Genomic DNA, 21,777 nt, shown 5'->3' on the forward strand with positions numbered 1-21,777 from the left:
ATCCCTGTCCCCCTTTTATAAGTTGTAGGCGTCCTGTTAAAGGGCACTTCAGTAAGATACCATCGAAGCAGCATCTTGAAAATCAACCTGAAACATTTTATCCAACAAACATTTAATAATGATTCATGTTGCACTTTCCTCAACAATGTCACAAAGTGCCTGAAAATAGGATGTATAAAACCAGAGAAGGCAGAAAAAAAGAAGCTCAGAGTTGCAGACAGTAAAAAAAAACCCAAAAGGATTTATGGTGTGTAATAATAAAAACATTATATATTTTCAAAAGTCAGCACAAAGAAAAAAAAGATAGAAATAACTTCCATCTTACTTTCAAAGGCTCTGATGAAAAATGTTTCAGTGGAACTTCAGTCTCTCAATAGATGAGGGTTAAGACAGTGGCCCTAAAAGCCGAAGACACGCCATCCAATAAAGTAAAAATGAAACAAACAAACAAAAGAACTTGCACAACTATGTCTTTTGGATATTATATACTGATCTAGCGCCAGCGGTCAAGTTGGGAGCTATATCTCTTAGAACAAAATGGATTTTTCCATTCTCTATATCCAGAACATGCACCATGACTTGTTTCACTGCAAGACAGAAGCACCTCCGGTTTCACTCACGGGGACACAAAAAGAACCTCCATGATTCAACCCTTCACCTTATCACTCTGTCAACAATTAGGGAGGAGTGACGTTTCTATTCTTCCCTTATCATAAGACTTGCTCTCACATTTTAAACACACGAAATGCAACAGGTAGTCACCATGTATGATGGGCCTTCGCGGGTTGCTAATAGTGTACAGTGGCTGTTGATTTTGTATCAACACATGTCTTTGAATCTTATCAGCGTTTTTGAGTTTGTTTGAGCAAAGGTTAGTCAGGGACATGAAACCATGAAACTTCCTCCCCCACATCCTTTTATTAGACAAGTTATAATTACAGCCGACACCAACATGTAGCGACAGGGATAAAACATGGTTATGAAGTATTGATGGGGAGATTTTCTTTTCTTTGGGGACACTAAAGAATATCAATGAAATGACCAACGTTGCACTGACATTGATCACCGGAAAAGAGATTTCAGATAATGAATTTGAAAACCTCCACACGAGTAAGCAGAAGAACCGAAGACTCCAATTATAAAAACAAGAACGGCTCAGATGATACCGTTCAAAACTATGAAATATTTTTAAACGTTTTGGCTTCGTAATAGATAAAAAGGTATACAGCCCTCTGCCTTCTCACTTGTAACATGGACAAAAACAAAGGATTGTCTTTTGCGATTGATTTTGATCGACAATTTATGGGCTTTATTTGACAAGTACGGGGGTAAAAAGACCAAAAGAAATCGTTTCCTCTGTGGTTACTGTTGCACCTTTGACCCCTTATTACAATTTTATCATCCACATTTGATTATCCTCACCTGTCGACATGTGAAAAATGTTAAATTCACTGCCCAAGGTTATGTTTTACTCCGGATACGAGGACGTCCGTGTGCGCAAATTTGGCGCGTAAAGAGCGCAGCGCTCCGGCGCCGTCACACGCCGGAGCCGGCCGACGTGTACGCGTCCATGCCGCCCTTGCTCACCCCACCGGGGAAGAGAATATAGGCGACGTGGGGCTGCAAGCTGGCCGCGGACCACGCTCCGCAGTTACACGGCACCACGTACCCGGCGCTGGACGGCGGCAGCGGCGGCGGCGGGTGTGCGTGCTGTCCGAGGCAGGCCAGACCCCCCACCCCCCCGGGCTGGTACCCGAAGGTGTGCGCGCTGTAGGGCAGAGCCCCGCCGGCCAGAGGGTGCGGGATCTCTATCCGCTGGACAGCTCCGGTGCTGAAGTGACCCATCGGTTCCAGCAGCGGGTGGGACGAGGAGGAGGATGAGGAGGACGACGAGGAGGACGAAGAGGAGGACGACGGAGCGAGGAGAGCTGCGGTTTTATCCCCGGGGACGAGAAAAGAGTCCATGGAAAATCCCTTCAAGTGCTCCGCGGCTTCGCCGAGCAAAGACGGCAGCGGGAAGATGAAGCGCTCCCTCTTGAGCAGGCTTTTGGGTTTGCGCCGCGGTCGGTACTTGTAGTCCGGATGCTCCTTCATGTGCTGAGCCCGAAGTCTCTTGGCCTCATCGATGTAGGGACGCTTCTCCGTGTCCGTCAGCAGTTTCCACTCCGCGCCGAGCCGCTTGCTGATTTCCGAGTTGTGCATCTTTGGGTTTTCCTGCGCCATCTTTCGCCTCTGCCCTCTGGACCACACCATGAAGGCGTTCATGGGTCTCTTGATGTGATCTAAAGGTTTTGCCATTTTCAAAAACTGGCAGTTCATTTAAACTAATCAGATGCTTTAAGGCAGGTCATCTCTGGAAAAGGTCACGGTCCCGGTCATGCGTAAAAGCAGAGATGAAGACTGAAAGAAATGTTTTCTGAGGGTCTTTCTTGGATGAAATGATGGAAAGCGTGCCTTCTTGATTGATTAGAGAGTTTAGACACGGTAGAATCGAAAAGTACAGCCTGGAGTGCATGAACAGGATTCACACAAGTTGGATGCATGTTATGGATGATGCAGAGCATGTCAACCTCTCATCACCACACCACTGTCACGGCGGGCCAAGCCAATGGGAATCAGAGAGAGCACTGTAATCCCCGCAACAAAAAAGTGACTGTACAACATTTCTGAGTGAGACCGGCTCCTTCCCCCCCTCCCCCCGCCACCCCCCGAACATCCCCTCTCTAAATCTCTGCTGAGACAAGTGCAGGCAGGCAGGAGACACGAAGACAGCAACTTAATCTGCAACTGGAAATTATAACTTGGGCTACAGTCACAGAGGTGAAGTTATTCTGCACTGCAGTTTCCTTACCCTTCATTAACCCTTGTCTAATTTATTCAGCTATTAGACTCACAAGTCAGAGGATTTTAAAGGAAGGTTATACTCTAGTGATGTGGAAGCATTTCCTTAAACTATCCAGGATTTTGGACAACAAGGTCATGAAGTGATGCCCCCAAACACCTGCTCCCTATACCCTTCCTTGCCCTCGCTGATAAATCTCATCACGTCGACCTAAATTGGCGAGTTTCTCGGAGAACGTTTTGCCTCTCGTCCAAAAGGGGTCTTCAAACCGTGCCTCTCATTTGAGGCGAAACATCCCCTGGAAACCAACCAAGTCTGTTAGTCATGATAAGATTTATGAACAAAGGCTGTGACCTGGTAAAACAACCCTCTCCACAGACATGTTTTGTCCTTATTTAGGCATGATGTAGTTGACTGTTGCATTATAGCCCCTTCTATATAAGTTTTATGAAATGAAAGGTTTGGAAAAACAGGAAGCATGTTTGCTCGAGTGGCTTAAAATGTTTTACTCGCCTGAGGAGAATAATTTGTGTTGGAGGAGCGAGATTGCTTTCACTTCCTTGTCAATTCTTTTACCAGCCAGTCCTGATTATTGGATTTAATATTTTTGCTTTTTATCTTTGAGTTTACTTTTTTTTGGTCACACTGTTGTTGTTTTTTTCATTTCTACAACGCAGGCACCACAAATATATTAACACATAAGTAACGGACCTCCATCTCCTCCTCTGTGATGTATAAAATAATTATAATAACAGATGTCATTTATTAATCTGAGACAATAACGGATTGTTACAGTTTTTATAATTGTTGTACTTAATCTGAACAAATAGCACGCTTTTCTGATTTGAATGACAATGCGGGAGAATTCCTTAAGGCGTTTGCCGCATGTAAAAATTAATTATAAGAATAAACTAAGCTACCCAGAAGATGGAGAAAGTCCTCACAGCCAATGACAATGGATTACTATCTGGAGTATATACTCAGGAATCTAATTTTACAAAGAGGAATTCAATACCATCTTTTAGGGAGGCTGTCTGGGAAGATGATCTGAGCCTGCCTCAAAGGCATCCAAAATAGCACCTGCAAAAAAAAAGAGAGATTATAACTATGACAGTAGCATGATGTGCTTGTCTGTAGAAACACCTGTGGCGATCCGCGATTTTGGAAGAGGTGATAAATGTAGATATCATGGTAGAAGTAAGAAGGGGGGCTTTATTTCATTTACCCCCGACAATCAAAGGCTCTGCAGGCCCTTTCGAAGTCAAAATGAATGTACATAAAAGATCCAGCGGTGCAGAGGGACACAGTAGCGGAGCTGATAAGATGTTTTCAGAGTGTTTTCTCTGACTTTCCTGAAAACAGAAGGGCCGGGAGGGGGGGGATAAAGTGACGGGCAGCGGGGGTCAGACAGTTGATCCATCTCCACATAGCTGTGCTGTTATCTTCTATGCTGTAGGTTCAGGCATTAGACACAGGAGGCTCCCAACACCACACAGAGACGCTGATTACTTCCACGGACAAACTATGTTTTAGAGAGTGTGCAGCAGAGAAAAGATGAAGGCGGATGATACGAGAAGCAGAATGAGAAAATAATCAACTTCTTTGTGTTTATTATTTGTCAAGGTGCACTTTGATTTGCCTTCAGCCGCTCAGCTGTTTTTCATGGGAAACACAAAGAGTTTTCATGTTCTTGTCAGTGTTTGGTGTGACTTCTAAGAAAGGGCAGCATTTCAAGTCTGAAGAGATGAAGGGAGAAATGGGTAATAAGAAAAACTGCCAGCAGCACAAAATGGCTGTCGTAATCCGGTTATCCCTCGGCTCTAAAGATACTGGTCCTCTCCTTGGGAGTCTATCTTTTCTTCTTATGTCAAAACTGTCCTCCATGCACTCAGGTGGATTAAGGAGTCACACTGTAGAGAGAAATTGACAGGTAGAGAAAGACCTGGAGGTGAAAAGGAAATGAAAGATGACACGGAGAGAAAAGGCCGGGCGCTCAGACTGGGAAATGTGCCAACATCTGACAAGAAAAGAATCTATCAACTATATGTTTGTGAAAAAAAATGCTGAGGGTTCTGTCTAAATTACTGAATTTATTGACTGCATGATTATTTCAAAAGTGGATTACTGATCTTTTAATCTTGTGAAATAACATCCCTTCTTCTGAATGCCTGCGATGTTTTACAGCTGTATTGTTCGCTGACCCTGCAGCCTGATCATGAGTGTCCACTATTAAAATTCACTTAAAGAAGATTACATGCAGAATTGAATATATCTGCATATCAACAATCCCATTGTTGAAAATGACAAGAACAAAAAAGGGGTCCTCTTATCATTTTCTACAAGGGCACAAGTACAGTTCTGTGGTGCCACATCAGTCCGGTGGTCCCTGGATTTGGTACAAGCCATAGACTTTATAGAAAGAAAATGACTGAATCACTGTGATGTTAAGAAAGACTTTTAGGATTCTATCTGCGAGGATGTCACATGTCTAGCCATAACTGAAATTCAAGCCATGCCGAACTTCCTAGACCCAACAGTGCTTTTAGTTTATTTACAAGGTTAGACATAGTATTAAATTCACTATCAAAGCAGGTGGATGGAGCACCACCAAGTGTAGTGATTGTAATGCAGACCATTGACAAATGGTCATTTTAAGGCTCGGAAATATAACAGGAAATTGTATTGGTATCCAAGTCTTACAAATATAATTCTAATGTTTACTTTTTCAATTAAAGACAGTAATTTCATTTTTTTAACAAAAGGGAAAGTGGTGAATGGCAAACAATGGATGTAAAAGATACGACTTCTGTAACAGAGCTGTAGATCTCTTTCTCTCGAGACCGAAGAACTCTTTCTTTCCCAGGTGTCAGACACATAAACAGCTGAGAGTTTAAAATCTTGGACTATCTCAAAAAGAATCTTCAGTATTAGCTTGTTTACACTTTCAATTTGCACATGTTTTACTTGCACACTCCTTGCACAAAAGTCCTCAAACACTTCATACAACCGTGGATCACCTGAGAATATTCATGGGCTGCATGTATACTTTTATAATTTGTACATGTTCAATATGCGCAATTGTTGCAGACCACTGCATAATGGTCGTGTAACTACTAAATAGCTGTATCCTTTTTTCTTTTTTTTTGCAACCATATATAAACTACGCCAACTAATACTTGGGATTAAATGGCACCAGAGGGAAGTCTACAGTGACCTCCTGGTGATCCTCCTCTGCTCAGAATCACTACAGTGTCTCCATCCCCTTCACCACATTGCAACATTAAGTTTCCAGGATTGCATGTCCTGTGGGCTGCCAACAAGCCCCCGCCATATGGATGATGGTACTGTTCCTCAACTGAGTAGACCTGACAGCCAACAAGCAAACTGACCTTCTCAGTTTTAAATCTTGTTTAATTTTTCAAGGCTACACTATTTCAGAGAATGTGGATACTCGTTAAAAGCACAAACGTGTGCTTGTTAGAATTAATATAATTTCAGGCCACATCAGTGGAGTATAAAAATCCACACTGAGTCTTTACTTCCATCTGATTATGTGCAGAGTCCAGATGCCCTCGTACTTTAAATCTTGCCATTTCAGCTCCAAATAAATACAGTGAAGACCATAAAAATACGTTCGCTGCCAACAAGAGTTTCTGACACTTCTGAGCCCTCCATTAGGCATCATTTTAGGAGGAAAATCCTAAGATTTTCAGTGCTCTGAGGGGGATTTCACTAAATCATGTGCTTATTCTCATAATACTTAAGGAAAGTAAAGCGGTTTTAATAGCTTTCCCCCTGACATGTTGATGGCAGAATATACTTTGGCTCCCGAGTAGATAGCTTCAATCCTCCGAAAGCGAGAGTGAGAGAGAAAGAGAGAGAGAGAGAGAGAGAAGGGGGGGGGTCTGTTCTTGTCTGCCTGCCAGTGCACTTTCATAAGGCGCCATCAAGGCTAAATTAATACACTTTACAGCATCTGAGGATAAACCTGAGGGCCACATTACAGTGGCAGCCCCTATCAGCTAGTTTGTAATACAACTGAGTCAGCAGTCAATGAGATACATTTACAACCAGGCATTTGTCAGCGACTCAGTGCCACAGCGGCAGGAGATTTAAAATGTCCTGCAGTAAATTAAGTGCTGCTTGAAAAGTGAAAGGTGCCGGCTAAGCAAGCCACTGCTTACTTTAAATGACAGACTGGTTGACGCATGTTGATGGTGAAGTGATGGTGGAAGAAGGAAAGTGATCTGAGGACTCAATTTGTTTATTTTTACTTTTTTAAAACTCTTGATAACCAGTTCAGTATCCTTTGAAGATACCATTTATTTTCCTTTTTTGTTTGCTTGTGTGATTATTGCATTTCCAGATTGCATGGTATATGTGTCCCAGTAGCTTCTTTGTTATGCTATTTGCTTACTGTAACTATATGAAATACTTTTATTGTATTAAACAATTTATGTTCTTTTGGATTGTCTGAAAAAGTGAAATAAATTTTGAGAGATGGATTGACTGGCCGATCATCAAATTTTTAACATTCCCTTTTAAGATAAACTATAATGTATAGTCTATACTAACTATACTAACAAGACTACCACTGCCTGTGCATGCTTGTGGCAAAGCCGCTTTATCATTTTACACTTCCTCTTCCAGTAAACTGTTAGAACACAAATAAAGTCTGAGATGCTCCCCTCTACCTTTGTGTTGGCCTTATGTCAATCACAAGTTCTCATGGGGGAAATCTGAGTCCATGTATTAGGAGTCAAGTAAAATGGACATAGTTTGTCGCTGGTAGTTTGCATTCTATGAATGACAGAGTCAATTTGAAATGGGAAAATTTAACTCTCATTCAAAGCACAAAAGGGGGCCCTTTGCCCCATTGGGAGGTCAATTGCCAAACAGGAACACTTGCTTTAACACTTCATTGTATGATGCCCCTCCAAAAATGACAGGCCCCAGTGCCACTAAGAGGCTTATGGAAATAATGTTCCTGTTGATAAGCCTGTGGCAACAAAAAGGTTGCAACATGCTCCCCCCTCATCGCAGGCTGATATGTAAATAACAAATCATGGCTCTCCACAAGAGATCACTATAACGCAGCAATATAATGATGGTGAGGGCCTCATCAAACAGTCCTGTATTCACAATCTGATATTCTTGGAATGAATTAATATCATCATGATACATATTTGACTGTTATGACTTGTATATTGATTTTGTATTCTTGACCTCCAAACTCGGATGCCTGAACAAAAAAATACATGCATGTAGTGACAGAGAACATTCGTTGATTTTAGAGAAGAAGATGCAAAAATTGGGTTAGATGGAGGGAGATGATACACTGTGGTGACTCCTGAGGGGAACAGCAAGAAGGAAAGGAAGGGGAAAAGAAGCTGTTAACCTCCAAATTATATATGGGATGAATGCTATGTGGTGTAGTACCTTTTATGGTCCTCTTAAAAAATGAAGTTTTTATCAGAAAAATAATGTTTTTTGGCACCTTTTTTTGCAACAGTGTTACCAGTGATGTTTTTATATTATTTTGGCTGACTAAAATGGATTGACCCAACACAATCCTAAAAGTAATATTCTCTACATATTTGATAAGTATGTATGAAATGTTATGGGGAAAGGAGTAAATTACCATCGGGACATTTGAAAATTCTTTTTAGGAGAAACAATAACATTCTGAGACAATTTAGTCATTCTTAATGATTTATAAAAAAGGTGTTTACGAGATGCGACGTCATCGAAAGGAACATTAAAATTGAAGAAAAAACGTGGGCTCGTCCGGGATTTGAACCCGGGACCTCTCGCACCCAAAGCGAGAATCATACCCCTAGACCAACGAGCCGCACGCTAGGAGGAAAGAGAGTTATGTACATATCCACAACATGACAGTTTCTGTTAAATCGGCAATGACAACAAATTTCAGTCTAATTACACGGTCAGTAAAGCTAACAATTAGCTAACAATTAGCTAACAATTAGCCCAATGCTAGCAATGAAGTGGTAGTCGAGTCCGACTGAAAACACGGAGCCACTATTTAAAATGAAACAATATATGAATAAATGACTAATCTTGAAAATCAAAGATACTTAATCTTTGGTGTTTCTAGAAGTTGCCAGTTGACATATACTAACTTTGATTCGTCTGTAAACTTAAAGAGGGACCTCGGAATTTCTTACTGGAGGACCGGAAGTATCGTTTATGGCTTTGCCGTGTGTCCTCTTTCCCGGAAGTTACAATTTTAAACTCCAGTTTGTAGATAAAAACATTTTCGATGCATGAAACAGTATTCCTCCAATTATACCAAAAAGTTCCTTGCATCGTGCAAAAATGTTTTTTTCGTTTGTTTTTTGTAAATCCCTGATATCATGTCATTTCATTTTAAGCCATTATTCAATCACTTTTGAAGCTACCTGCACATAAAATTGTGGACAGGCCCGACAGGCCCAATTCGTTTGAGAGTTGACCCGATTGACACATATCTATCTACAAATAAACACCAAACTGATTTAAGAAGATAAATATATAAAAGCTGAGAGGCCTGTAATCGGAAGGATGTGAACATATTTATGGAATTCGAGTTCCGTTTTCCATGAATGTCCAAATACTTAGTTGAGAAGCTGAACTCATAACACTGATATTATTCATCTCTTTTTTGCCTAGTTTGTTTACTTTTCAATTTTAGTATATAGGTATGTCTCTAAAAGTTAATTTGGAATTTAAAAATCAAAGTCAATGACGAAACAAAACATAACATTGTACAGTATTGGGACAATTGTACCCTACAATATTGAGACACAGTGTGCACTTGAGCACAAGCAAGCTGACACACACTCCTGTGAAACGCTCATAAGGGTGTGATATTCATCCATGCAACAATTTAAAGAATTGTTGTTGATTTTTAAACTTTGGGATGGCCACAGCAAGCATCTGTTTTCAATACAACTGAATTGTCCATTTCACTCTTGAGGGCTTGGAATTGATTGGAAAACTGAAAAATGTTTGTGGTTTACATCCTCAAATGCCCATAGGCTCAGATTACAATGTTATAGAATCAAATGCACTGTGTAATAATAATAAGAAAAAAAAATAAATGATGTAAATAGAAAATGGAAATCTGAAAAAAAAAACAACGTAAAGTCTTCTTTTTCTTTCTTCTGGACCTGTGATGCTATATTCAAGGTAAAGGCATCTGTCAGTCATGACATGGCAGCTTCTGTGTTTTCCCCTTTATAACGTCACAGTGGAACAAACTTATCGATTAACAGAAAGCCGGTCATTTTATTCACCTCTTTTACCAAATCATTTTCAGAAATACTCTCTGTCAGCAAAGACTGGAGAGGTTGAAGGAGTTTCTGGTGATTCGGGGTCAGTTTGCAGGCCTGTCTGCGGGCCAGTTCGGCTGCAGCTCCGTTAGTTGGGTTGGCCCCTCCGCTACCCTCGCCCAGTGCATTGTGGTCTGTGAGCTAAAGGAAGCCGCTGCACCGGAATCTGAAGAATTTGAGGTGTCCGCCAAGTCTACGCTTCATTGCAGCCGGGTTTTTCCGCTTCTTCATCGAACCTTCTCTCTCCGCGGGTAGACCGTAAGGTAACCGTGAATATTTCCATTATTTATCGCTTACACGTCAGTGTTTTCTCCGGTTCGTGTCGGTCGCGGCATCGCAATGAATGCTAACATTAGCTTATTTAGTTCTCCAGGAAGGAAACTCCGCTCCGCTAGTTAGTTGTTAACGCAGCGCTAACCTTTGCCTGTTAGTTAGAGAGAAGTTTTAGCGTGTAAATCGCTTCATTTGGGGCTATTATTTTGTATAACGGTCCATTTACAACCCCAGAAAATCGACTACTCGAGTGTTCTTAAAGCAGATGTCAACGTCAGTCCATCACACCCACCTACTTGGTTGCTAATATAGTTGTTGCCAAATCTATCCGCTAACTATCTGTTCATGCAGAGAAATCACCTTAATATCTTAACACTTATTGGGATTATTTATATTCGAGTAAATTATACTTCGATGGCTTGTAAGGGATGAAACTTCCCTCCCAACTCACTGGATTACACGCCTGGAGAAAGAAAAAGAAGAGTCTAAACATTTTAGACATTGTTGGAGTTGTGGGTGTGTTTTGTCAGCTTATAACATTCCGGCCTGGCTGTTTAAAATAAAACGACGTTAAGCCTTGCAGTGACCAGTCAAATAGTAAACAAATGTAATGCCTAATAGCGAAGAGATTGAGGGATTAGCAGCATAATTATAGCCTAATCTCTTGTCACACTTGTAGAGTGATGGATTTGAAAGCAGGAAAAGAGAGATAGTCTTATGTGGTGAGACTTGATACTCTCACAAAACATACTTCCTCTGTCAGGGCTGTGAGTAAACCTATTAAAGAAATGGTTCAATTTGAGTCAAATCCTGTCTTGATAGCTTCTTTTAGTACATCAGTGTATGATTTGTGATTTTTCTTTCAGGGTCAGAAAGCGAAACAATGTCTCAGGCCGACAAAATGAAGGTGAGCTCTGTCAAGGTAGTATCTTTAAATCAGTTATTCAGGCTGGTTTGCATGTGAGCTCATATGCAAAAATATCTTATCGCACATTTCTCCCTGCAACAACCACTCTATGATTAATGCTGCAAGCGGTTCAAAATAAAACCACATAATTCAAATAATTTGCAATAAGGAAACAAAAAACACAATAGGCAATGCTCTGCAGTGTGTTAGTCTGCTTTCGTCTCTTGAATTTTATCTAGGATGTAGGCTTTTGAGGTACTCAAAGCTGAACATTTTTTCTTCAGTGTTGAATAGCATTTTGGAATTGTTCACAACACAAATATTAGTCACAGTTTGCGGCTTGCCATCTGTTTTAGGGACTGATGGCGATTTATGTAGTTCGAAAGGCTCAAAGGCACAGCGAGAACTCAGTGCTTATCAGTCATGACCTTATGTTGAAAGGACTGGAAAGGCAGTGTTAACAAATCTCATGTGCTTGTGAGGCCAAAACACAAACCAAATAAGAAACATGCAGTTTTTTAATGTATTTGAATATGCCTCTATAGCTGGGTCTGTTAAATGAAGTTCTGTCTAATCTGCTCCCTCTGCTTAGCACAAGGTAATAAACATTGGAATGAAGGACAGAAGAGCTCTTGAAAATAGATTGTACAGGAGTCACTGTTTTTGCGCCTAACTGCCCAAAATATGTGAGCAGATGTCTCCTCACTGACATGTAGCCCAGCGGTAATAACTGGCTCTCCTCTTGCACTGAAACCCATGTTGAGCTTCAAAGACATTCTAATTTAGCTTGTGACAAAAATCTCTACAAAAATGCTTTTCTCAAGAGTATGATTTTTCTGTCTTTTACTTTTTGCCCCGCCACAGCAAGGCCAGTTCACGAACCCTGAGACCCCAGGCTATGTTGGATTTGCCAATTTGCCCAACCAGGTCCATCGCAAATCTGTAAAAAAGGGCTTTGAGTTCACCCTTATGGTTGTAGGTGAGTTCATGACAGCTATTGTTGGACCATTTTCTACATTTTCTTTTGGTTGTGTTAATCTCCATTTACATGTAATTTGCTCACAACAATCAATGAAAATGTATTTCAAGCTTGTCAACATGATGTGTGTAGAATCCATTAGGTTTCCCTTAATGTGAGTTATGAGTGTTTGTTGAATTAGAATGGGGTTGTTGGTCAAGAGCTTGAGCAACCTCCAGTTGTTTATCCCAATTTTTTTTTAAATGATAACTCTTTTCCAAATCTTTATTAAAATAGCAGTAGGACCATGATGTCTCTGCTGGTTTGTGCACTAAAATTGTTGCTTGACTTGCAGCCTGTCTTCAGGTGAAGGTTGCTAACAGGCTTTATGGTCAGTAGAAAATGTCAGGCGTCACATCAGTTTAGTTGTTCAGCTGGAGTCAGCAGCAGTGTAAACACATTAAGTGAGCACTGTAACTGTGTGAACCTCCCTCCATGTTGGGAAAGGGGGAGGGTGGAAGCCCCTCTCAGTGTTGCTCATCATTTTGCTTTAAAATAAACCAGTGAGGAATGTGGCCTTTAGGCCTGGAGGGATTCATTCAAACAGTGGATGAGGCCTGCTGTTCCCTGCCATGACAAGAATACTTACTCAATGCTTATTTAACCTGTGTGACCGGGGAGGTTGGATAAATCAAGTTTTTCCTCTTCCTGTGGAGAGCTGCTGTTCTCTCTAGCATTTTTAAAGTGATGTTCTGACTGTAAATTGTCCATATTTTCCAGAGTTTTTGTAGTTTTGCCTCAACACTCTCATATCTCTTCTCATGACTGTCCAAGTCACACTCAAGGACTTAAATTATATTTAATATGTAGATTTTCCTCATACTAGTGATGCTAGAAAATATAGTATTTAATTAGAAAACCCCTCTCTTATGGTCCAGATGGCATGGATCAAGTGGTAAGAGTGGTTGTCTAGGATCAGAAACTTCCTGGTTAAATCCCTGAGCCAATGTGGTTTTAAAAGAGACACTGAACCCCAAACTGCTCCCTGGGTGCAGCTCAAGTGGCTCCCCACTAGTCATGGTTCATCCATGATGGGTAAAATGCAGATAATAATTTCCCTCAAGGGAAAGTAATTCAAAAATCCAAATTCATATCAAAGACAATATTTTCAAATTGATTAGGTTCCATTAAGCTTTACCACTCATGGGTTTATTGTTAGAAAACAGTGACAAAAATGCTTAGAGTCTAGGGGCAAAAGAGATTTACTCTTGCAAAATTTGAGCATATATGTTGAGACATCCGAACTAACTGAATCGTGTATTCCATATTTAGAGAAATACTTTATCCCAGGAGAAATTATGTCAGTACAGGCACTCCTATCTTATTGTTCTTTTACTAGTCCCAGGAAGCAGAAAATTAATGTAAAACTGGGCTGTAGGACTATTAACTGTAATTCCATAGAAGGCTTCGCTTCATTTACTATATTTGTTTTGTTCCAAATAACTTTTTTCCATTATTTGGCCAACATTATAGATAGCGCAATCTACACCTATTTTAAAGATTCATTGTAGTAATGCAAGCCATCACATTTCTCTTCAACTTGTCCATGTATGTCTTTTTAATCCCACTGTCATCGATCAACAGATGTAGTCCAATAATTTCAGTCTTAATGTCTTTGCCTCACACTCTTTCATTTGATGCCTGGATTATATGATCCTCCTCTAGTTATTTATTTGTGAATGATGTCCTTTGCTGCCTGGCTTGGCATGCCATTGAAAACTGTCTTGATTACCACTTTGCTCTAAAGACAGTGTGGTGTGTGACAATGTGTGTGATTCAGTAATGAGTAGCACATGCATCATTTTTGATAATTCTCTCATTCAAATTCAGCCTCCCAATAAATTTTAGAATAACGCTTTTTTTTTTGTACCACCAAAAGGGGAATCTGGACTTGGGAAATCTACGCTGATCAACAGCCTGTTCCTTACTGACCTCTACCCTGAGAGAATCATTCCAGGAGCAGCAGGTAAAACTGACGCACACGTGTAGATGGAAACCAAATTATGAGGTGACTCTGACCTATGGAAGTATATAAGTATTAGGTATATAGGTATCTGCGTTAAAAGAATCCTTTTTCATTTTCACAATGTGGCAGAATATTTGGTCAGTGCTCTGACTTTATTATGTTTTTTCTTACAGAAAAGATAGAAAGGACAGTACAGATTGAGGCATCGACTGTAGAAATTGAGGAGCGAGGCGTGAAGCTGCGTCTCACTGTGGTGGACACACCTGGATACGGTGATGCTATAAACAGCCAGGACTGGTAAAAACCCTTTTTTTCATGGGATGATAGAAAATTGTGTTTGATTTTAAGTACATAGTGTCAGTTTTTTGATCTCTAGCCTATTCAAAAGAGTGTATCAACACATGGGCTGGGATTTATGTTGGTATAGACACTCGTATCCAAATCAGGTGCAGAAGCAGTATCTGCCATTGACATTTACTTTTTTTTTGTTTTTGCCACTTCTTCTTGTTTTCCCAAATTTACCCAATAAATTCAATTGAGTGTTGTTGTTGAAATTAATCAATCTTATAAATCAGCAAAGCGGTGTCAAAAATCTGCAGGAAAATTTCTTTGTATGAAAATCCATAGGCACAAAAAAATTTCAAAAGCTAAGCATTATGATTTATGTTAACCTAAGTGTTTCACGGTTATTCAACACAATTGATTGATTACATAACATGCTATCTTCCGTAGCGTAGAAGGTATTGATATTAATTGCAAACAAAACCTCTGAATGTCTGTTTGTTTTTATATTTTTCATATTCCCCCTTTGTGAAAATGTTAAGCTCACCTGTGGTTTTAGAGTGAGGATGTTCTGAGTACCCTCTGAAGGACACTGTCCTGCTTTTGTGTGCTTCATTTTTTTTGCGTATAGTTTCAGCACCATCATCAGCTATATTGATGACCAGTTTGAGCGCTACCTCCATGACGAGAGTGGTCTAAATCGTCGGCACATCGTGGACAATCGGGTTCACTGCTGCTTCTATTTCATCTCCCCACTTGGCCATGGGTGAGTCCAACACTCCCATGTTTTGCTGTTGTGAATAACAAAACATGCAGTAACAGTTGAAATGGTATGAGACATAACAGGAGCTACAAATGCTAAAGAAACTGAGGTTCATGGTCGCTTATTTCCCATGTTTTCCAAATGCACAAAAAAAGCCTAGTTCCTGAAAAGGTTATAGGAGCTGCGTAAAGTTCCCAAGGGGTTGTTGATTTCTATAGCAATGGATTGATATCACACTGACTTCAAAATTGTTGTGGATGATTATTTATCACTTGTCCCACATTGAATATTTAAATTTCTTTCAAAATCATGGGATGTTTAACTGTGATTTAAACAACAAAATCAATGTAAAATGACATCAAATAAGGACTTAGGAACCAATTTTGCGACAATGCATAACAACACCATGACTTTAAAATGTCTCATTATACATAGACTGGGGCTTTTCAACATTCACTCAATAAAGCCTAAGTTGTATTGAATTTCCTGGTGCAGATTTCCACTCTTTCCTTTCCATAAGCCTTTACTGCAATTCATTTATGTATTTTCTTGTCTGTTTCCTGTCCTGTCCAGCCTGAAACCTTTGGATGTCCAGTTTATGAAGGCCATCCACAATAAGGTCAATGTGGTTCCTGTCATTGCCAAAGCGGATACGCTTACCCTCAGAGAGAGGGAGAGGCTCAAGCGCCGGGTGAGGAAAACAGGGTCTCATTGTTCAGGGTGTTTTGCACTTCTTGAGAGAAATGGTAGCCATCACATGCTCATGTAGTAGAATACAATAATAAAACAGGATCTGGTGGTTAAACTCTACCCTTGGGCTGTAAATTTGTATTTTTCCTTGTTCCTACATTAGAATTTGTAGTGTCTCAGAAGAACTGTTGTCACAGTTATTGATTAAAGTGCAAACTCTCTGTGAGGTCATTAGGTCTGTCATCTGAGCTGTGAAAAAAGGGGAGCTCTGTTAAAGATATCTTAAATCTTTAATTTTTGTCAGTGAATATTTATTTGACACTTGACATGAGGTCAAGCGTCCCTGGTGTTAAATATTCATGCACTTTATATGTTTTCAGTCCTCATGACACTCACAGAGATTTGAGATTATAGTTGTCAATATGATACATAGTGAAAATAAAATATAACCAGAATTTATTGAAAAAAAAAGAGAATAAATATCAAAGGAATAAAAATGGGATAAATAGGAATGCATGGTATAATGCTATACACAATATAGATATATCTAACATTGTTAACAGAATTATACAATTCAATTATTGCCCTGTAATCCTTTAAGATTCTGGATGAGATTGATGAACATGGTATCAAGATTTACCACCTACCTGATGCGGAGTCAGATGAGGATGAGGAGTTTAAAGAGCAGACCAGGATTCTCAAGGTAGAGTACTTTTTTTTTTTTTTTTTTATAATCTGCAGCATTTTTTAGAAAATACAGCAAATTGTTTTACATATAAACACACACAATTTAAGCATATCAACCGTCACGGCCTGCTTCTTTTTCCCAGGCTAGCATCCCATTTGCAGTGGTGGGGTCCAACCAGCAGATCGAGGCAAAAGGGAAGAAGGTGCGTGGTCGTTTGTACCCCTGGGGAGTCGTGGAAGTGGAAAACCCGGAACACAATGACTTCCTCAAGCTGCGAACTATGCTAATGTAAGCCTTTTCATTTTCTGAGATGAGCATTCTTGGAAATCAGTTTCAAACATCCACTCAGTGTTCTTTTTTTTTTTTAAGATCTGACCTTTTTTACGTATGTGTAAACATTCAAACTGTACTGTTCTCTCACATATTCTGTGAGATTAAACCATATCTTGCTAAAGGCTATTTAAAGTCTGTTTGTGTAGATTCTTTCAAAAGCAGCAGGCTGTGTAATTCTGGTCTCATTTTATGGAAAAAGTATGCAGTTTAGCAGGCACAACAAATTCGTCCAAAATACTTTTGAGTTAAAGAGCAACAGAGGTGTCTTGTGTTAATTTGTGCAAGTTTAGCTAGAAAGCAGCTCAAGTGCTTTCTGTGTTCAACAAGCCTTTCATAGGTCATAACTTTTTACAATTTCACAGAACCCACATGCAGGACCTCCAGGAAGTGACTCAGGACCTGCACTATGAGAACTTCCGCTCTGACCGCCTCAAACGCGGTGGCAGGTTGTCCTCCCATGGTTACATTCTGCCTCTGTCTCCTGCGTATGTACCTTTCTGTCTGCCTGCTTCTCTGCTCCTCCCCCACCTCAAACAGCAAATCTCTGAAATGTGTCTTTAAGAATATCAGTGAACACAGACCGAACTGTGACAGCGTAAATCTCTTACAACAACCTGTACTAGCTTTCAAATCTAAGAATTTTGATTATCGCTGATAATAGAATGTTATGGCCAAAATGTCTTGTATTTTCTACTTGTGAAATGCTGAAGGAAGATCAGCTTTACCTTAGCCCTGACTCTTCATTTTGTATGCATGCACATTTTACATTGTCAGTAGAAAGCAGTTGGGGTGTAACAATACTGCCCACCCATTTCAGTCAGGTAGATGATGCAAGGCTCACAGCTTACACAAATAGATTTTTTTTTATTATTCATTTATTTATTTTTTGTTTAAGTCTTGTTTCAGGGCTTGCACAATGTACATTTTTAGTCTCAATACATTGTGATTTAAGCCCATTGTGACACCCCTAATGGTAGTGCTATAGAACTGGGTTATTAGTATAGTGGGTTATAGTTGTAACAAGGTTACTTGCAAAATGGCATGCTTTGTTCAAGCCCCGAAAGGTTTACAAGACGATATCTGTGTCATTTTAACATCGTTTGGTCATATCGTTCCTAAACCCTGTAAAGTAGATGAGAACCATTCTTATTGACCTTTTTTAAAGCCAATCCAGGATAAGGGACTGGTTTTACTGTCTTCATATATCCTTGTCATCTGTCCAATGATGGCTGTCTGGTCTTGATTTGTCCAATTCCATGAGTGGACTGTTGGAGGTACTGTGATTTTCTTCCTTTGGGGGAGGTACCCTTGTTCCCCAGACTCTTGCACTTCTGCTGCTTCTACCTTGGATCTTACTGCTTTCCATGTCTTCTTAGTTAATTGTTCTAGATACCTACTTGTCTATCATGAACTGCTCTGCCTTCCTGCAAAAAACAACTGTTACTTACTAACACCCTTTCACTTTCTCATTGTGGCTTTTGTCTTGTTTGCCTAATATTACTGACATGAGACAACCTGCAATCTAGCATATAGGTGGACTGTCATTAAAAAATCCATTCACCTGTGTTTTTACATCTAAATCTTCTCAGAAAATGCAACTTTGCTCCTTTTGATTTTGTTTTGAATAATTGCTGTTTACATTTTGAACCTACAGCCCAAAATATTATAGTAAATGTATTTATGTAATCGATGCAGAAAGGGACCGGAGCCTGAGGAAATGGACAAAGATATGATCCTTCAGGAGAAGGAGGCCGAGGTGTGTTATGTCCACAGTGCACCACACATTTAACAATAAGCAAAAACACACAAACCGAAGTCAGTATTTCAAATGACTTGTAACTCCAAAAGAAACCAAATTTCACTAAAATGATCTATAATAAAAAGCCACATGGTGAAGTTTCTCTGATTTGGCAATGAATCTCCCCTTTAATATAAATTGTGACTTAATGCTGGAAAGAATCTGAATGAAAACCACAACTGCGCTCTCTTTTTGGCTAATTAAATTAATAACGAGTTTTGGGATGATTTGGGATTTTTTTTTTTTTCCAAATGTGGTTGTTCTTTCCATGTTTTACATCTCTGTTCTGTCTCACAGTTGAGACGAATGCAGGAAATGATTGCCAAGATGCAGGCCCAGATGCAGAAGCAAGGAGACGGAGAGGATGTGTGAAAAGCCTGCGGTGAGAGTCAATCCAGAATGGAACAAATGTAACAACTCTGATCTCACTGCACATTTGCAGCAGCTGGATCGTCCATACTTTTACCTTTCCAACTCGGAATACTTAAGGTCCACAATTAGACAGTGACGTAAAGTTTTTATGACATTTTCCTGTTTGCTATCCTTCTGACAGCTTGACAAGAAGGCAGATGCCCTTCTCTCAGCGTAAACCAGCCTAGTAGAAATTCTCATCTCCATAACCCACTCCTGTGCAAAACATGGGTCACATGTACACCATGTTTTGAAATAATGATGTAAAATTCTAAGACACCACCTCTAAAGCAAATACCTAACTGGAACTGCTTTGCTGGGTGCGATGATGGTACTTAACGTCTCAGTCAGTGAAGGTTTCACTGTAAAAAGTATCAGCTTATAAGGGATTTATTTAGCATTATTTAATTATGCAAATTCTTAGTAAGTATTCACTTCTTTTGTCACATTTTTGACAAAAATTGTTTTAACATGGTAATTTTCTTTATGGTGGCTGATTCCTTTGTCTTACAATTTTTAATTATCTAACAATGTAGGTAAAAGAATTTAGTCTGTTGGCATGTGTAGTAAGACTTGACAGAGGTAAGCTACCAAATCCATAAAATGCCAATCATGATGCTAAGATATTAGCAATGATTAATTTGTCCTTACCTTCTGTTCAGGGGAAGGAGGCAAAACTCAAGAAAAATAATTGTGTGTGTGTGTGCGCGCGTGCGCGTGTCCTGGAATTGTCAGCAATGTGCCCATCAATAAAAAGATCTCTCTTCTGCAGGTGTTTGAGTCGCTACTTGAGTATGACCAGAAAGATGGATGACAGCAGCAAAGGTGTGAAGCATAAAACGATCTGGTTATCGACTCGTACTACCTGCCACTCTTCAGTCAGTCCCTGCAAGGGATCTGAAGTCATTTCTTCATACATATAGTATATTCAGTCAGTGTTATGTTTAAGATGTATGCACACAGTCCCTTACTACACTTTTTTTTGTTTGACTTTATTTAACCTTTTTCAGTTACTCGAATGAAGTGATACAACCCATCTATTGAAACGGTGGCATATATATTTTTTCATACAAAACCATTGAGATTTTCTGTTACCTTTCCTTTTTTGTATTCACTTACTTTTGGTACGGAGAGAACCAAACTGTTCTCTGCTGCCTCTTATTCAGCATTTCATAAATCATAGAAACAGCTCTGTAAGCACACACCAACATTTTCAGTGCGAAAGAGCTTCACTGTGAAAGTCACCTGTATGAAATTGAGTAGCAGAGATTATTTTCCTTTTTTTTTCTTTTTTGCTGTAATTTCAATAATTCTTTTTTGTTGAGAGATAACGTCGGAATCCCTCTGGTTAAGAAATGACCATGAGTGTGCCAATTGGGTCCAACCTGCTCATGCATGCAACTCTAGACCCTGTTTGAGATGACGTAAGGTGTATTCTGAGTATTGTGTTGGGATCAGCCTCTCTTGTGACTTTCCAAACTATCTATTGATCAGTGTTCAAAATCGGTGCAAATGCATTCAGGAACTGCCGAGCTGCTTTTTAGTTTTGATATGAATAACCCCAAATGTGATGCTGGAGCCCATTTCAGTCTTCCTGTAGGCCTTACAAATGAAGGATAGTCAGATGAGATGTGTTTGAGCATGACACTTGTTTGGTGCTTTCTCCATTGACTGAAGTTTTTTCCAGCTCTGTAAAGTCAAGTGAAGTCATGTCCTGGGGTCATCACATGTTCTGTGTTGAATTGATGAGATGTTGTAATTGAAGTCAACAGTTTCTAAACGCTATAACTGTTGACTTGTCCCTACTGCTGGACGCTCTGGTTTCATTGACCACAGGGGTCAAAAGTGGCCTGATGAGGTCATTGCAGCCAATTTTCTTATCAGCCAAGATGTGAGTTCTAAACATTCCTCTTTGTGCTGCTTTTATCCCAAGCACCAAATACTGTTCTCAATGCAGAAATTGTAATAAATAAAAGTTTTATTAAACCTCTCTCTACATTTGGAACTTTTTGAACTCATTTCCTGAATGACATGTCTCGTTATATGCTGAGTATCCTAATTGTCAGATATCTTTGAGGCTAATTTCTACCATAACTGAAACATTTTGTGAAACTACAGTGTCACACATTTAATGATATGCTCTCTTTATGCAAGCTTGCGCTCAAAGGGGATAAATTGCAGCTGACGGTTGAAAGGCATAATTTAAAGGTGAACTAAATAATGAACAGAAACAGAATTTTACAGCAATTGTATTTTAAGTCAGGTTTCCTGACTAAGCAAGAGTTTGATGTGCCAGATGTCAATATTTGGGGATGATCCTATTTAACAAAAAATAAGACCATAGCAGTAATTGAAAGGTTCATACAGATCTACAAAAAATCCATTTAAAAGTGCAACACACCTGTGGCAGCGATGGAAAATTGTCATTGCTTCCCTTTTTAATTCAAAATTGCACAAATTACCTACATATTAAGT

General features: G+C 39.7%; 2 protein-coding genes and 1 non-coding gene across 4 annotated transcripts; 1 reads left to right on the plus strand and 2 right to left on the minus strand.

Moving 5' to 3' along the window:
• Nucleotides 1-219: 219 nt before the first annotated feature.
• On the minus strand, nucleotides 220-2,492 carry LOC147219103 (transcription factor Sox-14-like). The gene has a single exon (XM_086172469.1). The coding sequence runs from the start codon at nucleotides 2,317-2,319 to the stop codon at nucleotides 1,537-1,539; it is 783 nt and encodes a 260-aa protein (XP_086028595.1). The 5' UTR covers nucleotides 2,320-2,492; the 3' UTR covers nucleotides 220-1,536.
• Nucleotides 2,493-8,621: 6,129 nt separating this feature from the next.
• trnap-ugg (transfer RNA proline (anticodon UGG)) lies at nucleotides 8,622-8,693 on the minus strand. The gene has a single exon. It is a non-coding gene; the product is annotated as a tRNA-Pro (tRNA).
• A 1,599-nt stretch (nucleotides 8,694-10,292) lies between these two features.
• Nucleotides 10,293-21,292, plus strand: septin2 (septin 2). Of its 2 annotated transcripts, none has more exons than XM_086172448.1 (13): nucleotides 10,293-10,436; nucleotides 11,313-11,353; nucleotides 12,218-12,332; nucleotides 14,251-14,337; nucleotides 14,511-14,634; nucleotides 15,251-15,385; nucleotides 15,956-16,073; nucleotides 16,674-16,775; nucleotides 16,903-17,048; nucleotides 17,456-17,578; nucleotides 18,789-18,849; nucleotides 19,189-19,273; nucleotides 20,075-21,292. In XM_086172448.1, the coding sequence occupies exons 2-12, from the start codon at nucleotides 11,330-11,332 to the stop codon at nucleotides 19,261-19,263; spliced, it is 1,110 nt and encodes a 369-aa protein (XP_086028574.1). In that variant the 5' UTR covers nucleotides 10,293-10,436; nucleotides 11,313-11,329; the 3' UTR covers nucleotides 19,264-19,273; nucleotides 20,075-21,292. The 2 variants fall into 2 exon arrangements, with proteins under 2 accessions (XP_086028574.1, XP_086028575.1); XM_086172449.1 differs by having other exon boundaries at nucleotides 17,456-17,539.
• The last annotated feature ends 485 nt before the right edge of the window (nucleotides 21,293-21,777 follow it).

Source organism: Fistularia commersonii, chromosome 25 (genome assembly GCF_037954325.1).
Source record: "Fistularia commersonii isolate RoL2024-O1a breed Wild chromosome 25, RoL_Fcom_v1.0, whole genome shotgun sequence".
NCBI lineage: Eukaryota > Metazoa > Chordata > Actinopteri > Syngnathiformes > Fistulariidae > Fistularia > Fistularia commersonii.